This window comes from Anthonomus grandis, chromosome 16 (genome assembly GCF_022605725.1).
Source record: "Anthonomus grandis grandis chromosome 16, icAntGran1.3, whole genome shotgun sequence".
Classification (NCBI taxonomy): Eukaryota; Metazoa; Arthropoda; class Insecta; order Coleoptera; family Curculionidae; genus Anthonomus; species Anthonomus grandis.
Window position 1 is genome coordinate 13,514,947 of NC_065561.1, and position 26,861 is coordinate 13,541,807.

General features: G+C 34.4%; 1 protein-coding gene and 1 long non-coding RNA gene across 6 annotated transcripts in view; one reads left to right on the forward strand and one right to left on the reverse strand.

Annotated features, from left to right (window-relative positions):
• The first annotated feature begins 7,901 nt into the window (after positions 1 to 7,901).
• On the forward strand, positions 7,902 to 10,898 carry LOC126745847 (uncharacterized). 4 transcript variants are annotated; one of them, XR_007663734.1, is made up of 4 exons: positions 7,902 to 7,974; positions 8,087 to 8,149; positions 8,206 to 8,343; positions 10,761 to 10,898. It is a non-coding gene; the product is annotated as an uncharacterized LOC126745847 (long non-coding RNA). The 4 variants fall into 4 exon arrangements; XR_007663731.1 differs by having other exon boundaries at positions 7,903 to 7,974; positions 8,087 to 8,343; XR_007663733.1 differs by lacking the exon at positions 10,761 to 10,898 and adding an exon at positions 8,449 to 8,590 and having other exon boundaries at positions 7,903 to 7,974; positions 8,087 to 8,343.
• Positions 10,683 to 26,861, reverse strand: part of LOC126745845 (class E basic helix-loop-helix protein 23) — a 59,069-nt gene continuing 42,890 nt past the window's right edge. For both annotated transcript variants that reach the window (XM_050453872.1, XM_050453871.1), the window contains exons 2-5: positions 25,484 to 25,728; positions 24,913 to 25,190; positions 10,776 to 10,932; positions 10,683 to 10,718 (exon numbers count right to left, since the gene is read on the reverse strand). In XM_050453872.1, coding sequence (XP_050309829.1) covers positions 10,700 to 10,718; positions 10,776 to 10,932; positions 24,913 to 25,190; positions 25,484 to 25,728 — 699 coding nt within the window. In that variant the 3' untranslated portion in view covers positions 10,683 to 10,699. The remainder of the gene's footprint in view (positions 10,719 to 10,775; positions 10,933 to 24,912; positions 25,191 to 25,483; positions 25,729 to 26,861) is intronic.

A 26,861-nucleotide genomic window follows, 5' to 3' on the forward strand; every position in this document is an offset into this window, starting at 1 on the left:
GTATTCGTCTTCAGTCCAAGCATAAATTGACACATTATTTTTAGTGAGGGGTGAGTGTGAACTGCCAGTAACAATGGTAAAATTGTAAATATAAAGCTGGCGGCTATAATAAACTGATTGGTCAGGAATCTTTGGTATAGGACCTGATTCCTCTGGCAATCAAATGATATGGTAATTAGTTCAGATTTTTATTTTTTTAAATGGTCAAAGAAAGCCTTGGCGCGTAATTTATGTACATGTCTTTCGGTCATTAGTTTATTTTTTTTATTTTCGTCTTTCTCATTTTTTATTTTTTCTGTTAATTGGAGACACACGGAACACACATCAGGGCGGATGAACTAAAGCCAATGTTGTAATTGGTATTGAATATCATTGCAAAATAACTTTTTTTAACAAGGAGGGTTGGTATTTTGTTAATTTTTTGACAGTATAGTCTCCACATCTTTGAAATACTAAGTGTTGAGGGTAAATATTTGCGGTTAGTTCTGTTTCGGCAATAATGAGACTCGCTTACCTTAAAACTTTCAATGAATTTCATTACTGACTCTTTTTTCGCACTATATTTTCCAGAAATTCTGTCTCCACCCCTTGTTTCAAACGCCATTTTCCCGGATTCTTTAAAACCCCATTAATCTAATCTTTACCAACTACCAAAATTTTAGTAAATGCATTCCTGCAAACTGGAACCAGTTTTAAAGTATTGGCCTTGGGAATATGGAAGGCCTTGGAACTGAAAAACTTCTTTTAGACGCGCCCTTTTTATTTTGAGTCCTTTTGCGTTTAATATCTCTAATCAGGCTTTAAAATTAGGTTGTCTTGCTTAATTTTAGTTTTGTGAAGATAAAAAGTTTTATGAAAATTTGAAACATCGTACTGCATTGAACTGCAACGATACGATTTTGTCGCCTGTTTACATTTTGGATACTCCGGCAAAGTTTTATTCTTGTATCTAGAATATTGAATATTATGCAAAACACTGTCAATAAGTTTTAAAAAAAACTTACCTCTTATTTTGCTCTCGTTTTCTCTTCCAAGTTTCTGGTTTAGCCACTCTTTTCCTTGCTAAGGGAGGCGTCGTAGGTTTTATTGAGTCTGTCAATTCCATTCCATAGAGTTTTAAGCACTTAAAACTTATTATTTAATAAAAAAATTTGCAATAAATTAATAAAAGTACAAAATACTACTGTTCGAGTCCGCGAATAACGTTATACTAACAAACATCGTAAAAAATTCGCGCGTAAAATTATTATTATTACGTGGACGCCGGGAGCGCCGTGATTGGTCAAAATGGATTTGTCAGTTTTTGTTACGACGCGTTGAATTTGACATTAGGATTTGGCGGATTTTGAAACTATAGCCAATATTCTACTTTAAATTTCAATGTATTTTGACGGTTTTTGATACCACAAACCTATTTAAATCTGCAGATTTTTATTATGTAAACAGTTCAAAACAATAACCTCGTTTTTGCCCAAAAGTGGATTTGTCGGGTTTTGCTTCTATAGGATTCGATTGTCTTTCTGTATAGATTACCGTATTTGTCATAATAAAAAGTAATGTATTTTTTAGTACACAACTAGTCATAAAACGGGAGTTTTCAGCGGATATTCTGAGGCCTATTATGACCCATGGATGCAAAATGAAATAACTTAATTCTGTTGGCAATATTATTAGTTTTAGAAAAAATACAGGCACAAGTTTGCAAAAATCGCAAGTTTTTTTCTTTAAAAAGTTTTTTTTTCAAGTTTTTTTTTCAAATCCAGGCATTTGTTAACTTTTCAAATCCAAAAATTGTATCAGTTACTTCTCATAGAAAAATATACATAAAGGTACTTTTTTGTTCGGTTTTTATACTCTTTTAAATTCTAAATAGCTGGTATATTATTCTGGTAAAATAGGATCTCTTTGTGACTCAATCCATGGACATACTCTATATACTCATTTTTATTTTAGTTTTCTGATGGTCTTAAGCAGCAAAAATACCATTAGTTTTTGTGCGTTCTGACTTGCAGAGTATCCTGAAAAACCTATCCGTAGTTTATTCCATTCTAAAACTCTTAGCACTGATTAATTTATTAACAGAACGTATAGGGAAAACATCTTGTCGGACTTGCATTGTCTTATTTATTTAATGTAACACGACGTTTCGGTTGGTATGTATCTCCAACCGTTATCAAGTGTAAACTGACAGCAAACTACTATTCTATAGGCTTATATACTAGAGGTGTGCAGCGATGTGGAAAGGAAAGTCATCCGTGAGAAGGGAAATGCAGCGTCTTTCGTGCGAAACTCTGCCCACTTTGTAGACCTTCTTGGAGGGATCGAAGTCGAGACCAATGACAGATTGGTGAGTTTTGATGTCGAAAGTCTCTACACCAATGTACCCATAGGAGAGTCTCTTAACATCATCCGAGACAAACTAAGCAAGGATGCAGCTTTCTCAACTCGGACCACACTGCCTCTGGACAGGGTGATGGAACTTTTGGAGATCTGTCTTCGTAATTCTTACTTTCAGGTCAAGGATAGATTCTACGCCCAAGACGAAGGACTTCCGATGGGTTCATCTCTTTCCCCAGTAGTAGCAAACATTTTTATGGAATGGTTCGAGGAACATGCAATAGATGCCTCCCATTGCAAACCCAAGCTCTGGATTCGATATGTGGACGACACCTTCATCATCTGGGACAAAGAGAAAAAAGCACTTCAGGAGTTTCTGCTTCACCTCAACAGCTTCAGACCAACAATCAAGTTCACGATGGAGACAGAGAAGGACTCAGCTCTACCTTTCCTAGATGTCCTCGTTAAAAAGGTCGGCGGAAATCTACGAACTTCAGTTTATAGAAAACCAACACACACGGGCCAGTATCTTCACTATGAGTCCAACCATCCTGCAACGACGAGGATCTCAAGACTAAAGTGGATACCATCTACAAAGACCTACAACAGAATGGATATCCAAAGAAGCTAATAAGTAGGACCATCCAAAGGACGCGTCCAAATCAAATCAGAGACGAGGCCACCACGACAACCAGACTTCTACCCATACCTTACATTAGGGGTACATCGGAACAAATCCGACGCATTGCCAGCAAGTACAATATTAGAACTGCCTTTAGATCTAGCACCACTATCAGAAGCGTGGTATCAAAGACCAAACCAGATAGCATGTTGGATACCAAAAATTGCGTCTACCGGATCCCATGTGAGTGCGGTGACTCATACATAGGTGAAACGAAGCGCCCCCTAGAAATCAGAGCGAAGGAACATCGCAGCTGGACCCAAAGAGGAGAGGTTTCCAAATCCGGAATAGCAGAGCACGCGTGGCATAATGGACACAATATCCACTGGTCAGAAGCCAAGATTCTGCATAAGGAACAGCACTGGCGGAAGAGGAAGTTCATAGAGGCAGCTTTCATTTCACAGAATTAGGGGATCTTCAGCCAGCCAAGCGTCGATATACCCAACATCTGGAAGCCTCTACTCTCAGGACAGTGTAGGATCTAGAGAGAGGCGTGTCCTCCCCCCCCAACTCTTCTCACGGATGACTTTCCTTTCCACATCGCTGCACACATCTAGTATATAAAATAGTAGTTTGCTGTCAGTTTACACTTGATAACGGTTGGAGATACTTACCAACCGAAACGTCGTGTTACATTAAATAAATAAGACAATGCAAGTCCGACAAGATGTTTTCACTGTACCATTGTCTACCACCTTCAAAAACAGAACGTATAGGGTGGTGCGATTTCGACTGTTTTAACAGAAAACTCGTATTTTCCGAACAGATAGAAAAAAATTTACTTATATGTCATGACCTCAAATTTTGTAAAAAAAAATTTTAAGTTATCAAAATTTTACTATGTCAAACTGTTTGGCCGCTAGGGGGCGTTTCTTGAATTTGGTCGATTTCGGTAAGTAGCCATAACTTTTTTGCTATTAAAGATAATTGACTTCTGAAAAATCTTTCTCGAAGTACTTGTTAATGATAAATATTTTTATGTTATCTATTTTTATACAGGGTATTTCATAAAGTTGATATTCCAAAAATTTTTTTTTTCTTTTGGAACACATATTATTTTTTATAAATTCTTAAAGCCCTTGAAATCATCTTTTCAGAAATATATAACACCATATATCTCATTTTAGCTGTTTCCGATATTACATTGTCATTTTTCCATTTTCCAAGTCTTTTAATTTTTATATCAATCAATCAATCAATCAAAATGCTTTATTGTCAGAAAATTTACATTTTATCGACAAAGCTAAAGGAAAAAAAAATACAAATATAAACAAATAACCATTAAAAAAAATATACTTAGACAAAATACACACCAAGTAAATAGGTACATAACAAAACAAAAATACTGTACTAAAATAAAATAATTTTTATATACAAATATACACACAATTATGTATAAAATTGTCAAAAATCTTAGTCTCAAAAAAAACATACAATAAAATAAAACATACAATAAAAAGCAGGCAAACATTTTGCAAATAATAGGTAGCTAATCACGCCAGTGTGTGTGCTTTAAAAGGAAATATTAAAAAAGTCTTCTACTATATATAGGGCTTTTTGCAGTAGTAAAGATTTTAGGGCATTGCGAAAACAACTAAAAGTAGTCATCGATTTCATTACGGAAGGCAGATGGTTGTGCATTTTTATTGTTGCATAAAGTATAGAGTTCTATACTAATTCCGACCGTGGAATTGGCAGATGAAGATTATGATCAACGTTTCTTAGTGAATAGCTGTGGGATGGTCTTTCTGGAATCTGCGACACATGTTTGCGGATAAGGCAGATAGATTTAAATATAAATAACGAGGGAAGAGTAAGGATCTTATATTTTATAAAATTTGCTTGGCAGTGAGCTCTACTATCCTAATAAGTAGCGAAGCGCTCTCTTTTGAAGTTTAAATATACGCTCAATTTGGGTCTTGCAGCATTTACCCCAGAATGGAAGGGCGTAACGAAGATGTGACTCAAAAAGAGCATAATAAGCTGTTTTGGCCGTGAAAAAGCCTAATTCTCTTAAGATTGATCTTACGGCAAAACATGCCGAGCTTAGTTTTTTAGATAACGTATCTATGTGCAAATCCCATTTCAAAGAGCCGTCCACAACAAGACCCAAGAATTTGACAGACTCAACAACTTCCAAACTGGTATTGTTTAGAATAAATGGAGAAATGATCATTTTAAATGATAAGACTTTAGTTTTTGAGAGATTTAGGCATAAAAGATTGGAATCGCACCACGATTTAATGAAGACCAAGTCGTTGGAAATTGTTGTATGTAGTGCCATTGCATTTGGATTGCTCCAAGTGAAGCTAGTATCATCAGCAAATAGACAGATTTTTCCGCTTATGTCCAGGCTGGCCAGGTCATTTATAAACAGCAGAAAGAGCATAGGACCCAAAACGGAACCTTGAGGTACCCCACATTCAATTGGTTTACAAAAAGATCTTGACGTATCGACCTTTACAAATTCACTCCTGTTGCACAAATATGACTTAAACCATTGAAGGGATATACCTCTGAATTCATAGTGCTGCAATTTGTTAATTAAAATAATGTGGTTTACGCAATCGAAAGCCTTTGAAAAGTCACAGAAAATTGTTGCTGTTAAGTAATATTTGTTGATATTTGAATAAACGCTGTTAAATAGGGAGAACATAGCATCGTTGGTGCATTTTTTGCTCAGAAATCCATACTGATAAGGGGTTAAGATATTATATTTAAACAAAAATGACAAAAACCTTTGTTCTATGATCTTTGAGAGGGTCGGAAAAAGTGCAATTGGACGATAGTTTGAGGCTTGATCTTTATCTCTTCCTTTATGTAATGGAATGATTATTGCAGTTTTAAGGCAGTTTGGAAAGACCCCATTTTAAAATGGCATGTTGATTAGGTCTACTAAATGGATTAGAGTACAATCAGGCATATTTGAAAACATTTTAAGAGTAAGCCCATATGTACCAGCTGATGATTTGTTTTTTATTTCGTTAATTGTACTTTGAAGTTCTGCAAATGCTACTGGCGTAAAAAAAAATGTGCAAATTTTCATTAGAGAGATATGACAGAGGATCATCAGAAGGTGTTATGGTGGCCATTAGATTTTTTGCCACGTTTACAAAGTAATTGTTTAAATCCTCGGGTGATGTAGAGATAGTGCTAGTTGAGGTAGACTTATTTCTTAGTTCGTTAACAATAGGCCATGTTTCTTTAGCTACATTGCCAGATTTTGCCAACCTCCCACTGTAATAGATTTCTTTTGCAGCTTTAATTGTTTTAAGATAAGTTTTCCTATACTGCTTGACGTAATTATGAAAAGCAATAGATTCTGAGAACTTTTTTAAGTAGGAAAGTGAGCGCATGTTTTTTGCCGATACACGAAGACCTTTGGAGGACCAGGGCTTTTGTTTTTTAGTTTTAATTGGCCTTAGAGGAAAAGATATATTTGCAATATCTGATAGCGAATTTAAGAATCTGGAGAACTCATTATCGACATCACTTGAAAGAAAGTTCCAGTTTTCCGTTAGACAATGGTTCTTAAAATTTAGAAAATTATTTTTGTTATAAATACGGCCTAATTTAAGCAAAGTGCTATTGTTAATTGAATCCAAAGAGAAGCTGGTTAATATAGCTTCATGACCTGAAAAGCCCGAACTGAAAACAGTACAATTTAAGAGTTGTGGAGTAAAGGATGATTCTACGTAATGGATAGTGGTGGAGCTATTTTTAGTTATTCTAGTGGGTGAATCTATGGGCATTATCAAGCCCATTGACTCGAATATAGACTGGAGTGATTCTTGGGCAGCACACACACTGAAATAGTCAATATTAAGGTCGCCACATAAAATTAGTTTGCCTTTTAAGGGCATGGATTCTAGTAAGCTTAGTAGTTTCTGGCTAAAACTTTGTATATCAGAGTCGGGTGTTCTATATAGACAAACAATGTAGAGATCATGTGAATTATTATAAACAATGGAAAATTCAAACAATTTTTCAGATAATAAGTTATCAAACTTTGTCACTACTGAAAAGTCGCTATTAGTGGACATTATCAATGTGCCTCCATGCGTTATGTGTGTTCTATTGAATCTAGCTATGATGTTGTAATTTTCAACATATATGGGTTCATCAATGTTTATATTTAACCAATGTTATGTTATTTAACCAATGTTCAATGAAATTTAGTTCTTCTAGCAATAAAAACAGATCGTTAGTTTTAAGGACTAAATATTTAGAAGAAAAATACTAAGCTTACTATCAACCAATTTTAAAGAGGGTGCTTGATCCTCTGGTCGCGTCAGGTATTCTAACATTTTTTTCTAGATGGCGAACCACTAGAAAAATAATTATTTTGGCTTTGCCTAATTTTTTGGAGCCGCAAAAGCTTCTCCGACAAAAAATAGGTCCTAAAGGCAGAAAGGTCCTCCGTGGATCCAATACCATAGGCCTCGTGGAACCGGATGTATAGCTTACGTAGCGAGACCAGATCGGTCGGCAATCTCTCAGCAGCAAGCATTAGTTTGTTGGTTTGTCCATCAAAACATGTACTCGTCGGTTGATCATGTAGATGATGTGCCAGGTAAAGTCTGAGAGATTTAAGGAGTAAAGGATCTCTCAGTCCAGCCAACAAGTAACGATCATTTTCCATGTCAGATTTACGAGAGAGCCGTACTATTGGTGGGATCATTGGGTCGAGATGGACCCCCCACTATCGTTACAATTTTTCGTTACAATATTACTTTCTCCACAATCTTGATGTTAACGGCTTCACCGTTTAAGGACTTACCAGCAATATATATATATATAGAAGTAGGCTTTGGTAAAAAATAGCACATGTCATATGTGACAGCCAGATAGAAAATTGTTTATTTCTCCTGTCAGTAACATATTTGAATTTGTTGTATTTAGAGCTATATATTAATTTGATGTTGAAGCTGAAATTCAGGAACTTAATATAATAGGTGAGGTTTTAGATAATCCTAACAAGTCTCATCCAGCAGTAGCAGAGAAAATAGGTGTTGAGAAAACCAGAGTTTTAAAAACGCTTTAAAAGCACAAATTTAAATCCTACAGGGTTAGGAAAGTTCATCACCTTCAGGATGGCGACTTTCAGAGAAGAATTGCATTTTGTGATTGGTATGTCAATAAGTGCAGATTGGACGAGAACTTCTATAATAACATTATTTGGACAGATGAAAGCCGAATAGACACTTCAGGAATATATAATAGGTATAATTCCTATTACTGGCCTACAGAAAACCCCCATGTTGTAGTAAGCGCGAACAGACAGGGACGGCTGGGCTTCAATATTTGGGATGGAATTTTTCGAGGTAGATTTTTGGGTCTTCATTTTTTTAATGAAATTTTGACTGCCCAAGATTATGTAAATATTTTACGAACATATGTTGCACCATTTTTGAAAAATTTACCATTAGCGAGAGTTCGAAACACGTATTATCAGCAAGACGGTGGTCCTTCGCACAACGCACGAATTACGACTGATGTTTTGAATCAGGAATTTCAGGATCATTGGATTGGTACTAGGGGACCTATATTGTGGCCTGCTACGTCTTGCGACCTAACCACAGAATAAACGATCTCATGAGATCCCATGAGATGAAGATCCCATGAGATCGTTTATTCTGTGACCTAACGCCGTTAGATTTTTTTATAGGGGAGATTGAAGGATGAGGAAGAACTATCGAAACACGGTAAGAGTTGCAAGTAGCGACTAGGCAAGCTTTTCGTGCTATTAGACTTCTTGAGCTTATAAACGCTTGTAAATCAGTTAGAAAAAAGTGTTTATTATGTATTCGAGGAGGTGTTCAGTTTGAACACCTACTTTGAAAAAAATGGTTTTAGTTTGTAATATTAGTTTATAATTATTATTAAACTCTGTAAATATGCCTAGAAATTATTGTTAATTGCTTTATTTTTTTATAATATGTCGAAAAATATCAAGTTTATAACCTAAGTGAAGTAAATTTTTTCATAGCCTACTTCTATAAAAATTAAAACACTTGGAAAATGGAAAAATGAGAATGTAATATCGGAAATATCGGAAACAGCTAAAATAAGATATATGGTGTTATATATTTTTGAAAAGAGGATTTCAAGGGCTTTAAGAATTTATAAAAAAATAATATGTATTCCATAAGAAAATTTTTTTTTTTTGAATATCAACTTTATGAAACACCCTGTACAAAAATATTTATTATTAAGAAGTACTTTCAGAAAAAGTATTTTCAGAAGTCCTATTATTATCTTTAATAGCAAAAAAGTTATGGCTAATTACCGAAATCGACCAAATTCAAGAAACGCCCCCTAGCAGCCAAACAGTTTGACATAGTAAAATGTTGATAACTTAAATTTTTTTTTTTACAAAATTTGAGCTCATGACATCTCAAGCCAATTTTTTTCTATCTGTTCGAAAAATACGAGTTTTCTGTTAAAACAGTCAAAATCGCACCACCCTGTACATAGGTAATACTTGAAGCAAGTGAAATACAACACTTCTAGCTATTAATTCTGAATAAGTCAAGTAGCTCTAAAGGTTAAGTTCATTTTAAATTGGAAAAGGAAATATTGTGACCTTCATGTTTTTACTACAATATATCCTCTTTATTAGCTAATATTTCCAACAAAAATAGATCCTCCTTCTTATCATTTTTAAGGTCATCTACAATAACCTATATAAAATCAATAATTTGTATTTAAGGATTTGACGTGATCAGGTAACGTCACAAAAGCTTCACTGCTATTTAATTATTTTTTTGCAATATTAATTATATAAAATATAGTGCTTGTCATACTCTTTAGGGTTATGCATTTAAAAATATTTGACTGGTGTAAAACAAAGTTTTGTTACAAGTAGTAATAATTAATTTAGTCCTTAATGGCCGGCTTGTTCTCAAACTTTATATTCTTAGTCCTTTTAAATATATCAAGGGTAAATACTAAAACGAAAAAGGTTTCTAAACAAAATTTCATATAGAGCCACAAACGAAATTCCGGCATATAGAGCAGGGTGTATGTGGAACACCTACTCGGTCTCGCGTCGGCTGAGTATTGATTAGTGCGGATCTATATTTAGGTAAATGAATTGAAGTGTTTTTTTGTTTAAATTGAGTAACGTTGCAGGTAAATTTCCTCTCAAAATCATGGTAAAATGAAAACACAGGTATATATATCACACATTTATTCAGAAATAGTGGAAATGTTTACTTTATGCAGGCAAAATATGTAAGTAAGTAATGAGTTTTGTCTGTCGTGACAAAACTTTTAATGTAGTTTTCTAAAGCTAAGTTGCCGACCCTTAAGTCAAGTTAAAATTATTGTTTGTGTATTATACATAATATAGAGCTGACTTCTGAGTATTTTATTGGATGTAACACAGTTCATTAACTAAAATTTGGCACAGTTTCATAACTATTCATATCATTTTAAATTAATTGACTAGATTATTATGACTAAGTAAATCACACAGTATTGCTTACACTTTGATACTAATATTAATTTGTCACAAGTACAATTATAATGACTAGACGAGGTTTTAAATAGGTAAAAATTAATCCTATTGGACTGGAACTTTTGGTGTGAAACTTTAAGCAAAATCTATTTTGCCTTATTCTTACACGTATGTACTTCGCTATACATTTAAATTCAATAGTACAATAAAAACTTAAGTTAATTGTTTAATATTTTCCTAAAAATAAATTTGAAATCGAGCAGTGATTTTTGTTTAAAGGTAAAAATTATTTACATCGCCGATCCAGACCCACCATCATTCCCTTCGTTTTGCCTGGCATTTTCCGCCTGGAACGCCTGTTGTTGCTGAAGAAATTTAGCTGCTGCCGGGAAACCTTGCAAATCGAAACCTGGGGGAGCAACTATCGCTGCACCTGTAGCACCTGCCGTACCTACCAAAGAAATAATATATTTAATTTACGAATATAAATAGTTAGCACTAGCGCTACGTTTAATATTGAAATGTTGCAGGATGTTTTAATAAATATACAGGAAAACCACGTTAAATGTTATAAACTTACAAGATTAGAAATATAGCATATGGCTAATAGGGGTAATCATTTAATACAAAATACTAAATTCATAATAAGAGGACATCAACAGTAAGAAATCATAATATAACAACACAACTACAAAGGTAGCAACTTATTACAAAGCAAGAGATCTCTTTACCTGGCTGATTTGGCTATGAATTCCATAGAATGTTCTATAAGAAGGAATATTGGAAGTGGCATGATGTCGGTGCCTCTAATAAGGAACACTAAATGTTATACAACTTAAAAGAAAGGGATAATCAGTATCACCAAGTCCAAGTTTAAAGATGAAGATTGCACCACAGAATTCCCTACGACTGGCAAATGGCATCACACCCAGATACTTCTCAATAAAATTGCAGTCATGGTAAATCATGGCAATATGAGATATACAGGGTGTCCGGAAGCTAGATGCAATCCCTTAAGGGGGTGATAGCTGACTTCATTTTAAACATTTTAAGCTAAATATGTGTAGGTCGAAATTTGTTTATAAATTTTTTATGGCAATTTTTGCATTTTACTTAAGAAATACCAAAATTTCACACTTAAACGGTAATAGAACGCAAGTTACAATTAGTATCTTTGCTTGATGTTTAAATAATTGTTATGAAAATGCTTTCGTCATTCAAACCTCTCTAAAAATATGCCTAGCTTCTGCCCTTTATTTTAAGATATCATTCTCAGAATTTTGGCCTTTTTTGTGCGGCATGTCATGTAAACAAAACTTACTGGATTGGTTTTCTATTATGGGACAGTTCAGGTAAATAAAAAGTAATAAAAACAAAATTAAGCAGAGGTACCCAATAGTAGATACTGTAGAGTAAGGGGTACCTAGTAGGTACTTTGGGGTAGGGGTTACAAGTTAGGTACTCGCTTAATAAATAAAAACTTGTGATTTTAGCCTCTTGTTGTTTAGTTTCATTCTCGCCTCTAATTTTGTAAGATTATCAACTTCGTACTGACTGCATCCACGGTTTTTTAAATCGAGTTTCTGTCCGTTTTATTAAACAGTATTGTAAAATGGAATTTACCAACCAAGAGTACGCTGACATTATCTTCACATATGGACGCGCTAACGGTAATGGAGCTTTGGCACGACGCTTGTACCAGGAACGTTATCCAGATCGAAGGTTACCAAATTTCAGGGTGTTTCAAAACACCTTTCGCCGTCTTCCTGAAATTGGCATTCAGAATAATCCGGCACGTGGACTCAACCCTGGCCATAATAATGTAGAGATTGAGGAGCAAATACTGGAAGCTTTTACCGCAGACCCTACTGCAAGCGTCAGAAAAGTAACTTTGGCCTTTCTAGATGGAAGGTGTGGACGACCATGAAGAAAGATAGACAGTATCCCTTTCATGACAACTGGGACAGTGATGACGATCTACCACTATCCATTTTTGTTGAAAGGCGACCTAAACACATAAAGACGTTTGACTATACTCTCAATAAAGATTTAGAGTCTACGTTTATGCAATGGCAATCAGTTCAAACTGCACAAAGCAATCGTTCCCCTGGAAATATTTTCAAGCTGTTCTTTGATGAGAACTTATTAGGAGAAATTATTAATTTTACCAATATTTATGCACAGCAAAAAAACCGCCCCGGTAACGTTACTGCAGACGAGATGTACTGCTTCATAGGGGTGTTACTTGTCAGTGGATATACAACTATTCCAAGGCGAAATATGTATTGGCAAAATTGCAACGATACCCAGAATAAACTTATATTAGCCGCTATTTCCAGAGATAGATTTCAATTCATAATGAGTAATCTTCATTGCAGTGATAATACTTCCCTTGATAAAAAAGACAAGTACTCTAAGCTGCGTCCTCTTTTCAAGAGCCTAAATAAAAAATGTCTAAATATGCCCCAGTTGAAGAGAATCACAGCCTTGATGAGGCCATGATACCGTATTTTGGGAGACGGTAAGCAATTTATTCGAGGCAAACCTGTAAGGTGGGGGTATATAAATTTTGGGTAGGTACCCTACGCCTTGGATACATTGCTTATTTTGAGCACCTACCAAGGTGCGTCGACAATAATTCCGGACAAGTATAAACACCTGGGTTTGAGAGCGTCAGTTGTTCTCCAATATGCAGATGTTTTACAGAAAATGCCTTACCAGCCCTTTCATATATTTTTTGACAATTTTTTCACATCTTTGTCACTTGTAAAGGAGACAAAATTGAGGAACATTAAGGCAACTGGTACTATACGTGAAAACCGGATCCCACAATCTCCATTTAGCAATGCGGCAGTTCTGAAGAAAAAGACACGAGGTACATTTGAATGGGGTGTTGCCGATAATGAAATCGCATTATGCAAATGGAATGACAACAGCGTTGTTACATTAGCCACCAATGTATGTTCAATTTTGCCAGTAAATAAGGTCAAACGATTTTCACAGGCTAAAAAAAAGCATGTTTATATAGATCAGCCTCAATTGATCAAGGCATACAACGAAAATATGGGAGGTGTAGACCGTAATGACCAAAACATAAGCCAATATAGAGTTTTAGTACGAGGTAAAAAGTGGTATTTTCCGTTATTTTCCCACTGTGTAGACATGGCCTCACAAAACTCTTGGCAACTCCATAGGAATAATGAGGTACTCTTGACCAACTTCAGTTTAGAAGGGACCTAGGGACACAGCTGCTCGAAACGTATCGACTTATGGGACCTTCTATTGACCATTTTTAAGAAAAAAATATACAAATTCTGAAAAATATAGTTTCAGGGTCAAATGGGTTAACAGCATTTCAAACTAGTTATAGCCATTTATAACCAGTTATCTCAATTACCTATACTTCTGCTTGTAAATATTTGACATAGTCTTCAAATAAACAAAGTGTCAATAATTTAAACATTTTAACTGTATTGTTAATTGAAATAATTTAAGAAAATAAGGATCTGGGCAGACCAGGACTGACTTTCGTATTGATATAAAACTAAATACTCTGGTTTCATTACACGAAAATCGTAACCTCTGCTGGGGTACTGTAGAGCTGTTAACAGCCAGTTCCAGCATTATTAAGTCATAACTCTGTATATAATCTAATTTAATATAGAGTCCATCAAAAAATTGATGATGGACACTAAGAGACAAAACGTTATATTATCAGTATTAAAACAAAGTCATGTAGGACGAGTGGGCATCAAAAGCCATACAAAAGTAATATTTATTTTAAACATTTTAACATTTATTTGCTCTATGGCTTCCAATTACAATCAGGAATAAAAAGGACATTTGTCAATTTGTGACACCCTATATATCAAGCCAGTCCTAAGAGCTAGAAATAATTCGAGGATAATATTGAGTTTCTAAAAGTTGTATTCTTTAATACATTTCAGAAACTCGACTGTCATTTCCGTTATGTTTTTGGATTGTAAGCTTTTTTCTACCATCGTACTTAGAAATAATACATGATTTAAATATTAGTTTATTTATAGAATTCAGTTACTATAATATTTTGTAGTAGCTCTATTTATAGTGTATATATAGTATTTTACAAAAATAAAATCAGTTTAACCCTAATCCAACCTTATTAAAGTCAAAATTATATAATGTAATGTTTTGAAAGTAGAAATCTTATATTATTGAGATTTTCTAGAACTATTTACTAAAAAATCAATTAGATTGAATATACTTGAAACGTGAATGGAACGCTCGTTCCATTAATCATATATAAGATCAAGACTATTTTGAAAAAAAAAAGGTGTTAAGTGAAAATATTAATAATCAAAATGAAAAAGTTATATTTTAGCTATTTTGTATTTTCTTTATTGCGACCTATATTATTATTTTTAAGCTTGTACTAATATTTCATTTAGGTTACCTTTTCTTGCTAAAGTATTTTTTACATTTTATCTCTTCATCAAAACAATTTATTTAAACCTCTATAAGTGTCGCCAACCAGGTTAGCATCTTCAAGAGAAAACTAAAACTAATGCTATTGTTTTTTTATTGTTATATTTCATCGTGAAAATAAATTTGATCATAAATCTAAATAGAGCAAATTCCTTAAAAATATCTGGAACACCAAACTTTAAATAGTTATCCCGAAAGAAACAAAAAAGTTAAATAAAAGTTGTATAAACCGTCAGCTTAACTTTGAAAACATGTATGAAGAACAGAAAGAATGCAAAGAATATGTCGCAAGCGTATTGTCCTACTTATTTGTCATCATCGATGTCAAACATCTTATTTTGCTTTCAACCCTCTCAAAACTAATTGAGAAGCTGGTGAAGATTTGCATAAGATCTTTTCTAACTTCAAATGGTATGTTGAAAGGGGCTCAGTCAGTAACGCCATTTACAATTTTTTCAGTCAGCTTTATTTCCGGATAAATGGTTGAGCTTGCTTCGGAAGCTTCAGCATTATGGCATATGAGAAGTAGTGTTGTCAGGGTTATGTTTTTATCCTTAAAATCATCGAAAGCGAATGTTTGTGGTTTCTAACTGCTTGGATTATGGAGATATGTTCAGGGATCCGTCCTTGGCCCAATATTATTCCTCCCTTATATCAATAACGTAGCACACCTGGGCATACGGGAAAAATTTACCTTATTTGCTGATAACACCACGATTATCTGGCATTATCCTAACACTGAGTTATTTCTTACAACTTTAAATATACACCTTTTGCAGATTAAACAATGGTTCGACTCAACCTTCTTTCTCTCAATGCCCAAAAGACTAAAGTTTGTGCTCTGATGGGGAAACACTGGAAGATGTTACAAGTTGCACATCCTACCACAGGAAAGTTTGATTATCACATTACAGAGCCGCAGGGAGGCTCTCATATAGATGTGATCCAGTTAGACTGATATGTGGAGAACATAGACCTGTGGCAGGGAGGTCAGTGTACTGTACTCCCATTTTGAGGAAATGTATGTGTTTACTTGCTGCAATTACTTTTTGTGATACCGAAAGGCGCCTTAAGATATATACAGATTAGCGAATGGATACATATAAAGTTCCTAAGCCGCCGCGACAGTACGCTGGTGTTCGGGGTTCGAGATCAATTATTTTAGATTTTATTTTAGTAACAGTGCAACGTCGTTGTATCTCGTGTGGCAAAATTTAAAAAAAATATTACGCGACATTGGTATAATATGTTTCTAATGCAGGAATTACATGTGTAAAACCCGCATATATTACGAATCTTACAATTTTGATATGCTGTGCATTGCATGTTGAAAATAAAAGCGTTGTTCCTATTAAAATAAAATAAAAACTCTAATAAAAATAGAATGTAAAAATTATAAAATTAAAAAAAAAACTTTAAATAATAAATCTACCAAGCAATTCTTTTATTAAGGAGCTATTATTATTAGCTTTCAATAAAGCCTATTATAAAAGCTGTTTCTTACCTAAAGAGTTTGAGGTAAAATGGAATTGGCAGATTCAACAATTTTGTATTCCGATTCCTCTAAATTCGTTGGCCTGATATTATGATGTTATCGTTAAAAAATCTTTTACTCTAACCGCATTATGAGCAGGACAGCGATCGTTAAAAACAGACTGATCCCAAGTCTTTATCAGGGAGGAGTTGAACGGCAAAAAGAACTTGATTTTGCGGCAACTCAAGGTATTTTACGACGTTTAAAGTACCATTATTGAAAAATAGCCCAATAATAAGGTCGCCCAAAAAACCAGCCCAAACATTCAACTTTTAAGGGTACTGAGTACGGAACTGAAAACTTCTGTGCTCGTTTTCCTAAAACAAAAAAGGAACAATAGAAGGATTGTGTTTACCATGCAATGGAAAAGAGGACTCATCTGAAAACAAAATATTTTCTAAGAAATTTTTATTTTCATTTGCCTTTTCCTTTTTTACAAAATACCATTTTTCGCCACTGGTCACATTTCCAGAGTCTTAAAATATTTAAAACATTTGTATTCATGTTTTTTTCAAATACTCGTCACAAATTAATGGTGCATATCCAGTTCCTCTCCAATACTTCTGTTTGATCATATTGAATCCAAAACTAAAGCATTACAAACCATTTTTTTACGCTGTTCTATATCCTGGACCCTTTTAATAGGTGGCTCTTAAGCTTTGTCTCAAAATTTAACACGACATTTAAAATACTTTAAGCACAATAAATCGGTCTATTTTCAAAATTTACTGAGAATAAACCCCTGCATTGTACTGCCGGGTTGCCTCCATAAAACCATTTAATCAATTAAACTTATTCGAAAGCTTTAAGACTCAACAATGCAGTATGCAATCACACAGCAACATGAGGTCTGCTGATTGTGCCGTACTGAAAATACCAAATCAGACAATCCGCCGCGCCGCTTATCGACAGTCAGCGAGCAGCGGTGTTGCCATTTATAATGCCAATGTGTAGTCTTCTATTCGCCAACCTGTATATGTAAGGCTAAGCTGCGTGATCCTTGTAGGCCTTTGTTTAAACAACAAAAGATCCTCACGATGACTTGCTTATATCTTTTGAAAACATCTTGTCTTATTCATAAAAATCGTACCAACTTTACTGTTCAATTTTCAAGATGTAAAACACACAATAATCTTTAAAGAGCTTGAAGATCAATGACCATCTCTGGACACATGTCTCCATCACTGGACATATTTAGGACTAACTAAAATAGATTGCTTGAGTGACAGACCCTACTACAGTCCGGATAAGTTTTATTTATTTCTTGTAGCTCTTTTTTTGATTGTAGAGTAATGAGACATATGGGGCATGTTCTATGTAATAATATTGTCACCATTAATTAATTTATAATAATGTAAGAAAATAATCTGAAACCAATATTAACCCATATAAATATAATAACCTAATCTAGTTAATTCATTAGCAGGAATTAGATTATTATCTCTGCCAATCAGCATAAGTACATGTACAGGTGGGTCCAATGGACGTGAAGATGGTCACTTTGACCTATATAAATAAAGGCAATATAGATAATGAACTTCTAGTATACAATATATTCTTCTCTTTAGTGGGCCCAAACTACACGTACAAACTGAAACGTAAAAAAGGAAAATAGATATCATTCTAGTGAACGAACTCGGGCCCCTACTGCTTTACGAAGCTCCTTTCCAATTATATCAGCACTGTGAATAAAAATAGTATCTATGACACCATACATTTATAATTTTACATAACTACGTATTACAAAATGAAATCAGGAAGCGGTTGGAGGCTCCCGTAAATTACTTTTACAATTTTCTTTCTTACGATTTTTTTTTTAGATTCACTGGCAGACGTTTAGGAAGCGTAGATGTAGGTATTTATATTTTACTTATATAAACTAATGTTGCTGTTTTGAATCTTTTTATGTCAATTAAGAGGAAATGGCAAATAAATTTTAGTCTGTCTGCAAGGATAAAATTGAGAGCAAGCCTAATTAGTACTTTGGGGCAAGTCTATTTCCTTCTCGTATTTTTGTACGCAAATGAAATTCAAATCGTTCAGCAGTGAAATTGACGCTATTCTTCCAGACTCCTAAAAGCTTTTCAGAATGATCTTTATAGGTCAATATACAATCTACGCAAGGAGGATGGCACACAACCTGCAAGAAAGCACAGAACTTTTATTTGCCATACATTTCCTTGATTCCACCTCCAATATTACCGAGCACCAAATGCAGGTACCTCGTTACCATCAAATACGAATTGATTACTAATCAATTAGATAAAACGAGGATAAATTAAGGTTAGAAGATTTTGGACCACTCCACTAAAAACCTCGGGATCTAATGGTATTTATCCAGCACCTCTTCAGTAGGACCTCGAACAGTTATTGCCGCACTTAAGGGGGATGATCTGGGTTAATTTGCAGAGATCAACATCATTTTACCTCATACTAATTAGGGTTTCGTCGAGGATTTAGTTCAAGCGCAACTCTAGTTAAAATAATAAAATATGTTCGATCTAATGAAGAACGTAAATGTTGCACTTGTATGGCGTTGCTTGATTATAGCAAGACATTAGATACTGTAAACCATATTCTGTTATTAGCAAAGCTGTAATATTTTGGCTTGTCAGTTAATGCTATAAAGTTATTTTGACAGTCAAGAGTAGAAGGTGGCTGTAAACAGATAAAATGCCATGGCACATGGATTGCCACATAGTTTTAAGACATATAGAAGGAAAAGTTTTACTAAGCATGTAAGATTAAAGCTAGTTTATGAACAAAGTTCTCGGGTTTAATATTTTCGATCATTAGGAGTTGATAATAAGGCTGACTTTCCATTAAAACTATTAAAATCGAAAAATAAATATTTTTAAATTTTAATTTGGTCAGATGTTTCCAAAACTGACAGGCTCGGGAGATGTGGTACACTCCAAAGACCATTACTGAATAAAGACTTATTTATGTGGTGGACGAAGACTATGGTGACAGCTCATTTTTGATTGCCGGTGATTTTAATCTACAAAATTGACTTGGTGTAATGACTCTCTTGGAATGTTTAGTAGTGGTGTTGTGGTGCCTGCAGAATCTTTATTAGAAATAATGCCATACCTTAACATGTATGAGATCAATAACATTCAAAATGCAAATGGGGTATATCTAGATCTAGTTTTTAGTAACAATAGTAATGAGACCCTATAATGCTCAAATGACCTTTTAGTTAAATGTGATCGACATCATCCTGCATTGGTGATTTTTATAAAATTAAACGATTTTAAATCTCTTGATTATGTGATAAATACACGACTTCAAGAAAGCAGATTATGCAGGTCTTAACAGCTACCTTCTTAATGCGAATTGGGATAGTTTATTCTCATCTGATGTTAACGCTAATGTGGACTGTTTGTATAATGCATTGGGCAACGCTCTCACTATTTTGTACCTATCATAAGAATTAACAATAAATTCAAGTTTCCAATATGGTTCGGCGCGGAATTGAAATCGAATGTCTTGCAAAAAAGATTGGCACATGCAAAGTATAAACAGTCTAAAGCCGTTGAAGACTATGAAATGTTCAGTAATCTTCTGAGCAATCTGTGACAATCAGGCCGATCAGTGCTACTCAAACTATATTGAGCAAACCCCCCAAGTCTTCTATTTCCAGTGACCCTAAATATTTCTGGAAATATATAAGAGATAAGACAAAATAACAGTATTCCATCTACCGTGAAATATATAGATGCAGTATGTGAAAATTTCCATGAAATAGCATTATTTGCACAATATTTTTCTTCAGTCTACTCTCCTGATGATTTTGATGTTCAAGAATTTGCGCAGCCTGATATTGCATGTTCTTTTGATATTAATAAAATGCATGTAGAAATATCTGAACTCTTTGAAAAGTTAACCAATATGTTAATAAGGGCTCTGGGCCTGACTGTATTTCAGCTGTCTTCATAAGACACTGTGCTTTTGCTATGGCTGATTTATAATTTGTCTTTTAAGATAGGTAGTTTTCCAACCTCATGGAAGTTAAATTATTTGACTCCTATATTTAAGAATACTGGTCAGAGGGATGATGTGAAAAACTAACGTCTTGTTTCTCTGGCTTATCACTTTGCATAGGTTCTTGAAAGTTTTGTCACAGATTTTTTATCAGAGAAATTTAAATAAGCAGCATCGGTTTGTCAGGGGAATATCCATTACCACTAATTTGTTGCTTTACCAAACAGCTTTGTCGGAGGCCTTGTAGAATATTATGTCGGTTGATTCCATATATACTGACTTTTCCAAGGCATTTGACAGGGTTCATTCTCTCCTGGTTACGAAATTGTCACTCAATGGTATCGGTTGTTGTCTTTTGGCCTGGTTGAAGTCATTCTGTCTGGAAGAACACAGATTGTAAAGATAAATAACTTTTCTTCTAGTCCTTTTCCAGTGACTTTTGGGGTTCCTTAGGGTGCCCAACTTGCCCTTTTTTTATTAATGATGTTGTTCATTGTTTTGATTATTGTAACGTGTTAGATAGTAACTGGGCACATGTTGTTCTGATCTTCACAAATTTTAATTATGGTGAAAGCACAATATAATGGTCCTAAATGCTAAAAAAGGCAAATATATTCAATTTAACAGGAGTTTTAGTCCACCATTCCATCAGTACCATCTAATGGGTTCACTTATTGAGAAGGTATCAGAGATACGTGATCTTGGGGTGTTGATTGCAGACTAACTTTTTTAAAAAATATTAAAAATCCATGTAATAAGGCTTACAAAATGTTGGGTTTTATTAAGACGCGCACTCATGATTTCAGCAATATTGATTCCATCAAACTTCTGTATTTTTAATTGGTTCGCAGTCAACTTAAGTGGAATTCATGTATATGGTCACCTTATTATGCTAAATATAAAATGAGCCTAGAAAAAGTTCAACGTAAATTCATAAGATACATTGCTTACCAGCTTAATATTCCTTGTATTGATATTAATTACTATGAAATGTATAGATTGCTGAACATTGAAAAGTTGGAGACACGACGTAAAAACTGCGATATTGTCACAACATACAAGACTCTTAACAATGTAATACAGTCTCCTGAGTTGTTGTGTCAGCTTAATTTAAATGTTCCTCCTACTACAGTGCTCAGACAGACTAGATTATTGTACCTTGAACAACATCGTACACTGTATGGTGAAAACTGTGCAATAAATAGAATGATGATTAACTCAAATAGTGTCAGTATAGATTTGTTTCATTGTTCTCTGAGTTCACTTCAACGAATTTTAAAATCTGCTTGAGTGCAATATAGTTTTATATTATTATTATTATATTTTTGCCTTGCGGCAATCACACTCCCGTTTTACGGGGAACATTCACTTATCCCAGATATCTAAGATATCAAAAGGATTAAGCTCTGAGGGGACCCTTTCCAGGTTGTCGGGCCCTGGATGGTGTTCGGTCTTCTGTACCCATGAACTTTCTGACGACCCGTGCTGTCCCCAGTAGCACCGCTTTTTGCATGTTTTTGTAGTGGTGCTCACTTAGTCCCAGTTGTTTGAGGTTCTCTACAAGGGTTTTTGGTATAAGTCCAGTTGACGAGATTATTATCGGAATTGTTTGAACATGCTCCATCTCCCATTGTCGTCTGATTTGCCCTTCAAGATCTCGATATTTGATGATCTTTTCGTTGTATTTTCCTTGGAGCTTATTGTTATTAGGTATAGCAACGTCAATCAGCGTGGTTCTCCTTAGTCGCTTATCCACCAGGATAAGATCTGGTCTATTGTTGACAGTTCTTTGGTCGGTGAGAACAGTTCGGTCCCAGTACAATTTATACTCGCCATTTTCAAGAACTTTGTTCGTCCTCAAGAGGTTCAGTTTAACTGCAAGTTCTTGGTGCAGTATTTTTCCTACGCAGTCATGACGTGCCTTATACTCAGTTTGGGCAAACGTTTGACATCCTCCCGTTATGTGTTGGATGGATTCTGTCACTTGGCATCCATATCGACATTTGTCACTCTGTACTGAAGGATCCGAATTAAAATTATTATTATTATTATTATTATTACTATTATTATTATTATTATAATTATTATTATTATTATTATTATTATTATTATTATTATTATTATTATTACTATTATTATTATTATTATTATTATTATTTTATTAGATAAAAGCCAAGACTTTACATTCTGTATACCTCTATGAATTAAGTAGGCATTACAATGTATTTCAATAAATCTTCAAATGTCAGCTTTCAAATTTAAACAATAAACATGTCCAATTTATCCAGACGATTCTTAAAACAGTTTACAGAAGGAGCAGTTATGACATCTCTGGGTAACGAATTCCAAACATCGAACACTCTATTAGGAAAAAACATTAAACGTGCTTTTATTTTATACATTTGTTTTTTTTAATTTCAAAATGTGACCGCGAAGTCAAGGATATTGGTGGATATTGATTAATGAGAATATCTTGACTTTGCTTAAAATGTGTCTTCTTTTCTATTTTAGTTACTCTGTTTTAAACCATTCTTGTCCTTATATTTTATTTTATTTTATTGATGTTACCTGTTATCTGTTTTTTATGCTAGATATTTAATGATAGTACTAATACTTTAAGTGCTTTATTACGATATAAAATATTACTTTATTGAATATTTTATATGCTATAATTATTTTTTAAATTTGTTGATTACCGTAATATACTGAATTGAATTGAATCGAATCATGCACTTCGCAGCAGAGGCAGACCAGACCGCCTCTGCTGCGAAGTGCATACTCACTAAATAGTCGAACGATTTGAGGCGCATTCACATGAATTATTGGATAAATGCAGCACGCGATAGAGAGAGATGGAAATAATTAAAGATTACAGAAGGCTTATAATCGGCAGTAGATGATGATGATGATGAAGCATAAGGGACTATAAGTATTCTTCAAACAAAAAAATATGTCATTACCGTGAAGGTAGATCAACTAATAAGCACTAACGTAACTGAAAAAACTTGTATATTATTTATAGAGACTGCAGACAGAAGTCAGAACTGCAGCAGCGATGCTACCACATAAAAAACAGAGTAAGAGTTAGCTGATTCAAGGAACACAACCATCACAGTTAGGGTACCACTAGGGTCGGAGCCTTTTTGTATATCTGACTGTAGCAAACATCAAAATGCACTCTCATACGCTTTTTAGAAAGTGGTGATGATACATGGCTGCAATTTCTTCAAGGAGTCTCTCAGGTCCCTGATAAATCGAAGTTAATTCGCAAGTTGTCGCTGACCAAAAGGAAATCCAAGTGCCCTGCAGAGCACAGGCACTGCTCTTGTCAATACGCGGTAGAATTCTTGGTATATATACTACATGGGAAGATTTTCATCACGAGTTCTTCCCGTTCAATAGAGGCGCACATATTCCTTACTGAGGCCTAAGTGCACGTGTTTGCACCACCCTCTGCACGTTACAATTACATACACGGTATTATTTTTAATTTATTTATTTTTAATTTAATTTCCCATACTTTTTATGATATAAAGTTTTATTTTTATGATACTAAAGAGATTTTAGAGGAGAGATTATATAATCCTTTATTATTAACATGTTATAAAAATTTGGCGAAATCCATACCCGGCTACTAAGCCGCAGTTTGCGAATAAATATTCCCTTTTGATTTTTTTACAGGATAAAAGGATTGGTGCCTAACTACAATTGCTTTGACTTCGACCCCTCGCGATAAATTATTTAGAAAAAGGTGGCGTTTATTTTTAGCTGCAGCAGCAAAGTCGTGGGAGTTGACGGTGAAAAAAAAAAATTGAAAAAGCCACTTTTCTCTTATATTAGAAATAATGAGAAAACTTTTTATTTATTATGTAAAATTCGCAATATTGGAATGATGTATGACGATTTGGTAGAGCTAATTTATTCGTAGAATATAAGACTAAAGCTTCTGGCGTAGCCTTTGAACAAAAACATGTTAAAGCCTTTACTTCCTCACAAAAACATTTAACTTTCACAGTAATTCCTAGAGTTGTCCAGGTGCAGTCAACCTTACAGTCAATGGAAAAAAAAGGAGGTTCTTGAGTTGAAAAGCTCCACGAAAAATTTTCTGGTTTCGATAGTAGAAGAACAAAAATGTTGGCTTGACCTGAACTATGGTACGCAAATAATACAATACTCAAAAAAATTCAGGAAGCACGAAAAAATTCATTTTTTTCGATGATTTTTGACAGGTCTGAGGAGTTTTTCATTCATGAACTGAAGAGTTCAGAATTCTAACCATACAGTTTTGTCATAAGGGCACCTCCACTATTGCATTCTCAAAACATGCAACAGTTGCAAACAAACTCTGTAAGTCTTTCTCTAGTAAACCGTATTTTATCTATTCGCTTATTTATATAAACTAATGTCGATAGACAACATAAAAAAACACTCTAATATTATACTTACCTTGTAAATAAGCAATAAGCCGTTTCATCTCCTCCAAAGCGTTCGATTGCATAAGAATGTAGTTTTTGGCGAGCAAAAGAGTCGCGATTTTCGATAACTTTCTAACGGAGGGCGAATGAGCGTAAGGAATCACAGCCCGTAATTCATCTAGGGCGTCGTTCAAGTCATGCATTCTTCTACGTTCTCTGGCGTTTATATTCAACCGGACCGATTTACCCTGACGACCTTTCCCTTTTGCGTTCGGATTTGCGGAGGAGGAGGTTCTCGATTCTAAAGCACTGCAAAATGAGAAAATAAAAACCTAATTGGATCCTTGAATATTTACGATTATATTATTGAATTTCCTCAGGTCATTTGTTAGTAAATGAATAAGGAAATCGACGAAGAATTGATTTTATTAAATTGCTTTTACTAGTATATGTATAAATGCAGGCAATTTAATCCATCAATGAATCATGAAAATTAACGAGCTATAGCAAACTGAACAGTTAAAAATTGTAAACATCACCAGGAGTTAGTGCAGTTGATTGTTTAAAAGGTCCAAAAAAAAACAAACTTTATCTGAACTTACCGACTGCTATGTTGGCCGGCAGAACATCCTGGATCAGGATTGTTTTCATCAGAAGGTGGACCATGGGGAGCCGTCATGTTTTGCTGGCATGCTTGAAAGTAAAAACCACCCAAACCTACGGCACCCAGAGGTGTGCGCCTGCCTGGTACCTGTGGTTCTTCCTGTGAGTTAACGGTGGAAAAGTTTGAGTAGGTTTGCTGATGGTCCAGGGGAACGGTGGATGAGCTTGGACCTGACGAACTACCCTGGAAGAAAAATACCAGGGTTTTATTATTTGTAATAGTAAATAATCGTAACGTTTGTATTTTTGAGAGTTGCAAAAAGATTATTTGTAAGAAAGTGTCATTCATTCTTATAGTGCCTAATTGATTAAGTTATTATGCTCTTTCAAAAATAGATGAATGCTCTATTGGGGTATTGTATATGGTATTGTGCAAGTAGCAAAAAAAGTAAGAATGCAAGAACTAGAAAAAGCACTCTACTTGCAAAATATCATATACAATATATCTTTCATTTTATTAATATATACTCTATAAATTTAGAGGTTCTTAAAAACATCCTTAAAGAAGCTATCAATTTATTTGCGAAAATCTTAGCGTATTATATTAGAGGTGAAAGGAATTGTATTGTATAGAAAAATAGAAGATGGTCATGCAACCTCTGAACTAGTGGTGATTCAGAAAAACCATCAGGTATGTACCCTTTTCCCCGAATCCGAAGGTTTGAAGGATAGAAAAGGATAAAGAACAACTACGTATTGACTGGGTAAAACGTGATGCGGAAGTGTAAGCTATTGAGAGAACACTGTAAAAGTTTCTACTCCTCTAACTATAGATGGCGGTAAGAAAGCGAAATTACCTCGAAACTACACGGTCTGTCAAGCATCTGACATGTCATATAAAATGTGACCATTTTTTATAGTTCTGTAGCTTGCAGACAGTTTCTTTTTAATTCTGCCAAAAAACTAACTTTTATTATTTAAATTTTGTGAAAAATCTTAACATTTATTTGTTCTCATATTTCGCTCAAAATTTCCCTAGGTGTTTATTTGAATGGCGTATGTTGTGATTAGCTTTTATTTAGGTGTGCTGATACGCGGGATAAAGGAAAATTTCTAAAAAAGCACTGAATTGTATTCTTATTATTGAATAAGGCCATTAGCGATATTGTATTTGCATAAGTAGTTATTGCAATAAACTTTTTTTGTGAAAATGGCAGGCGCAAATATAAACAACAAAAGTGAGAAATGGATTCTGAGAGGAAAAGCTGCTGTGTTAAGTCTGTGGATAGCAAAAGACACAGATTTCCTGATTTAATAGGCCAATATGTTTAACAATTGGGTTTGGATTATTAGGCCTTGAAACTGGAGGAGTTTGTT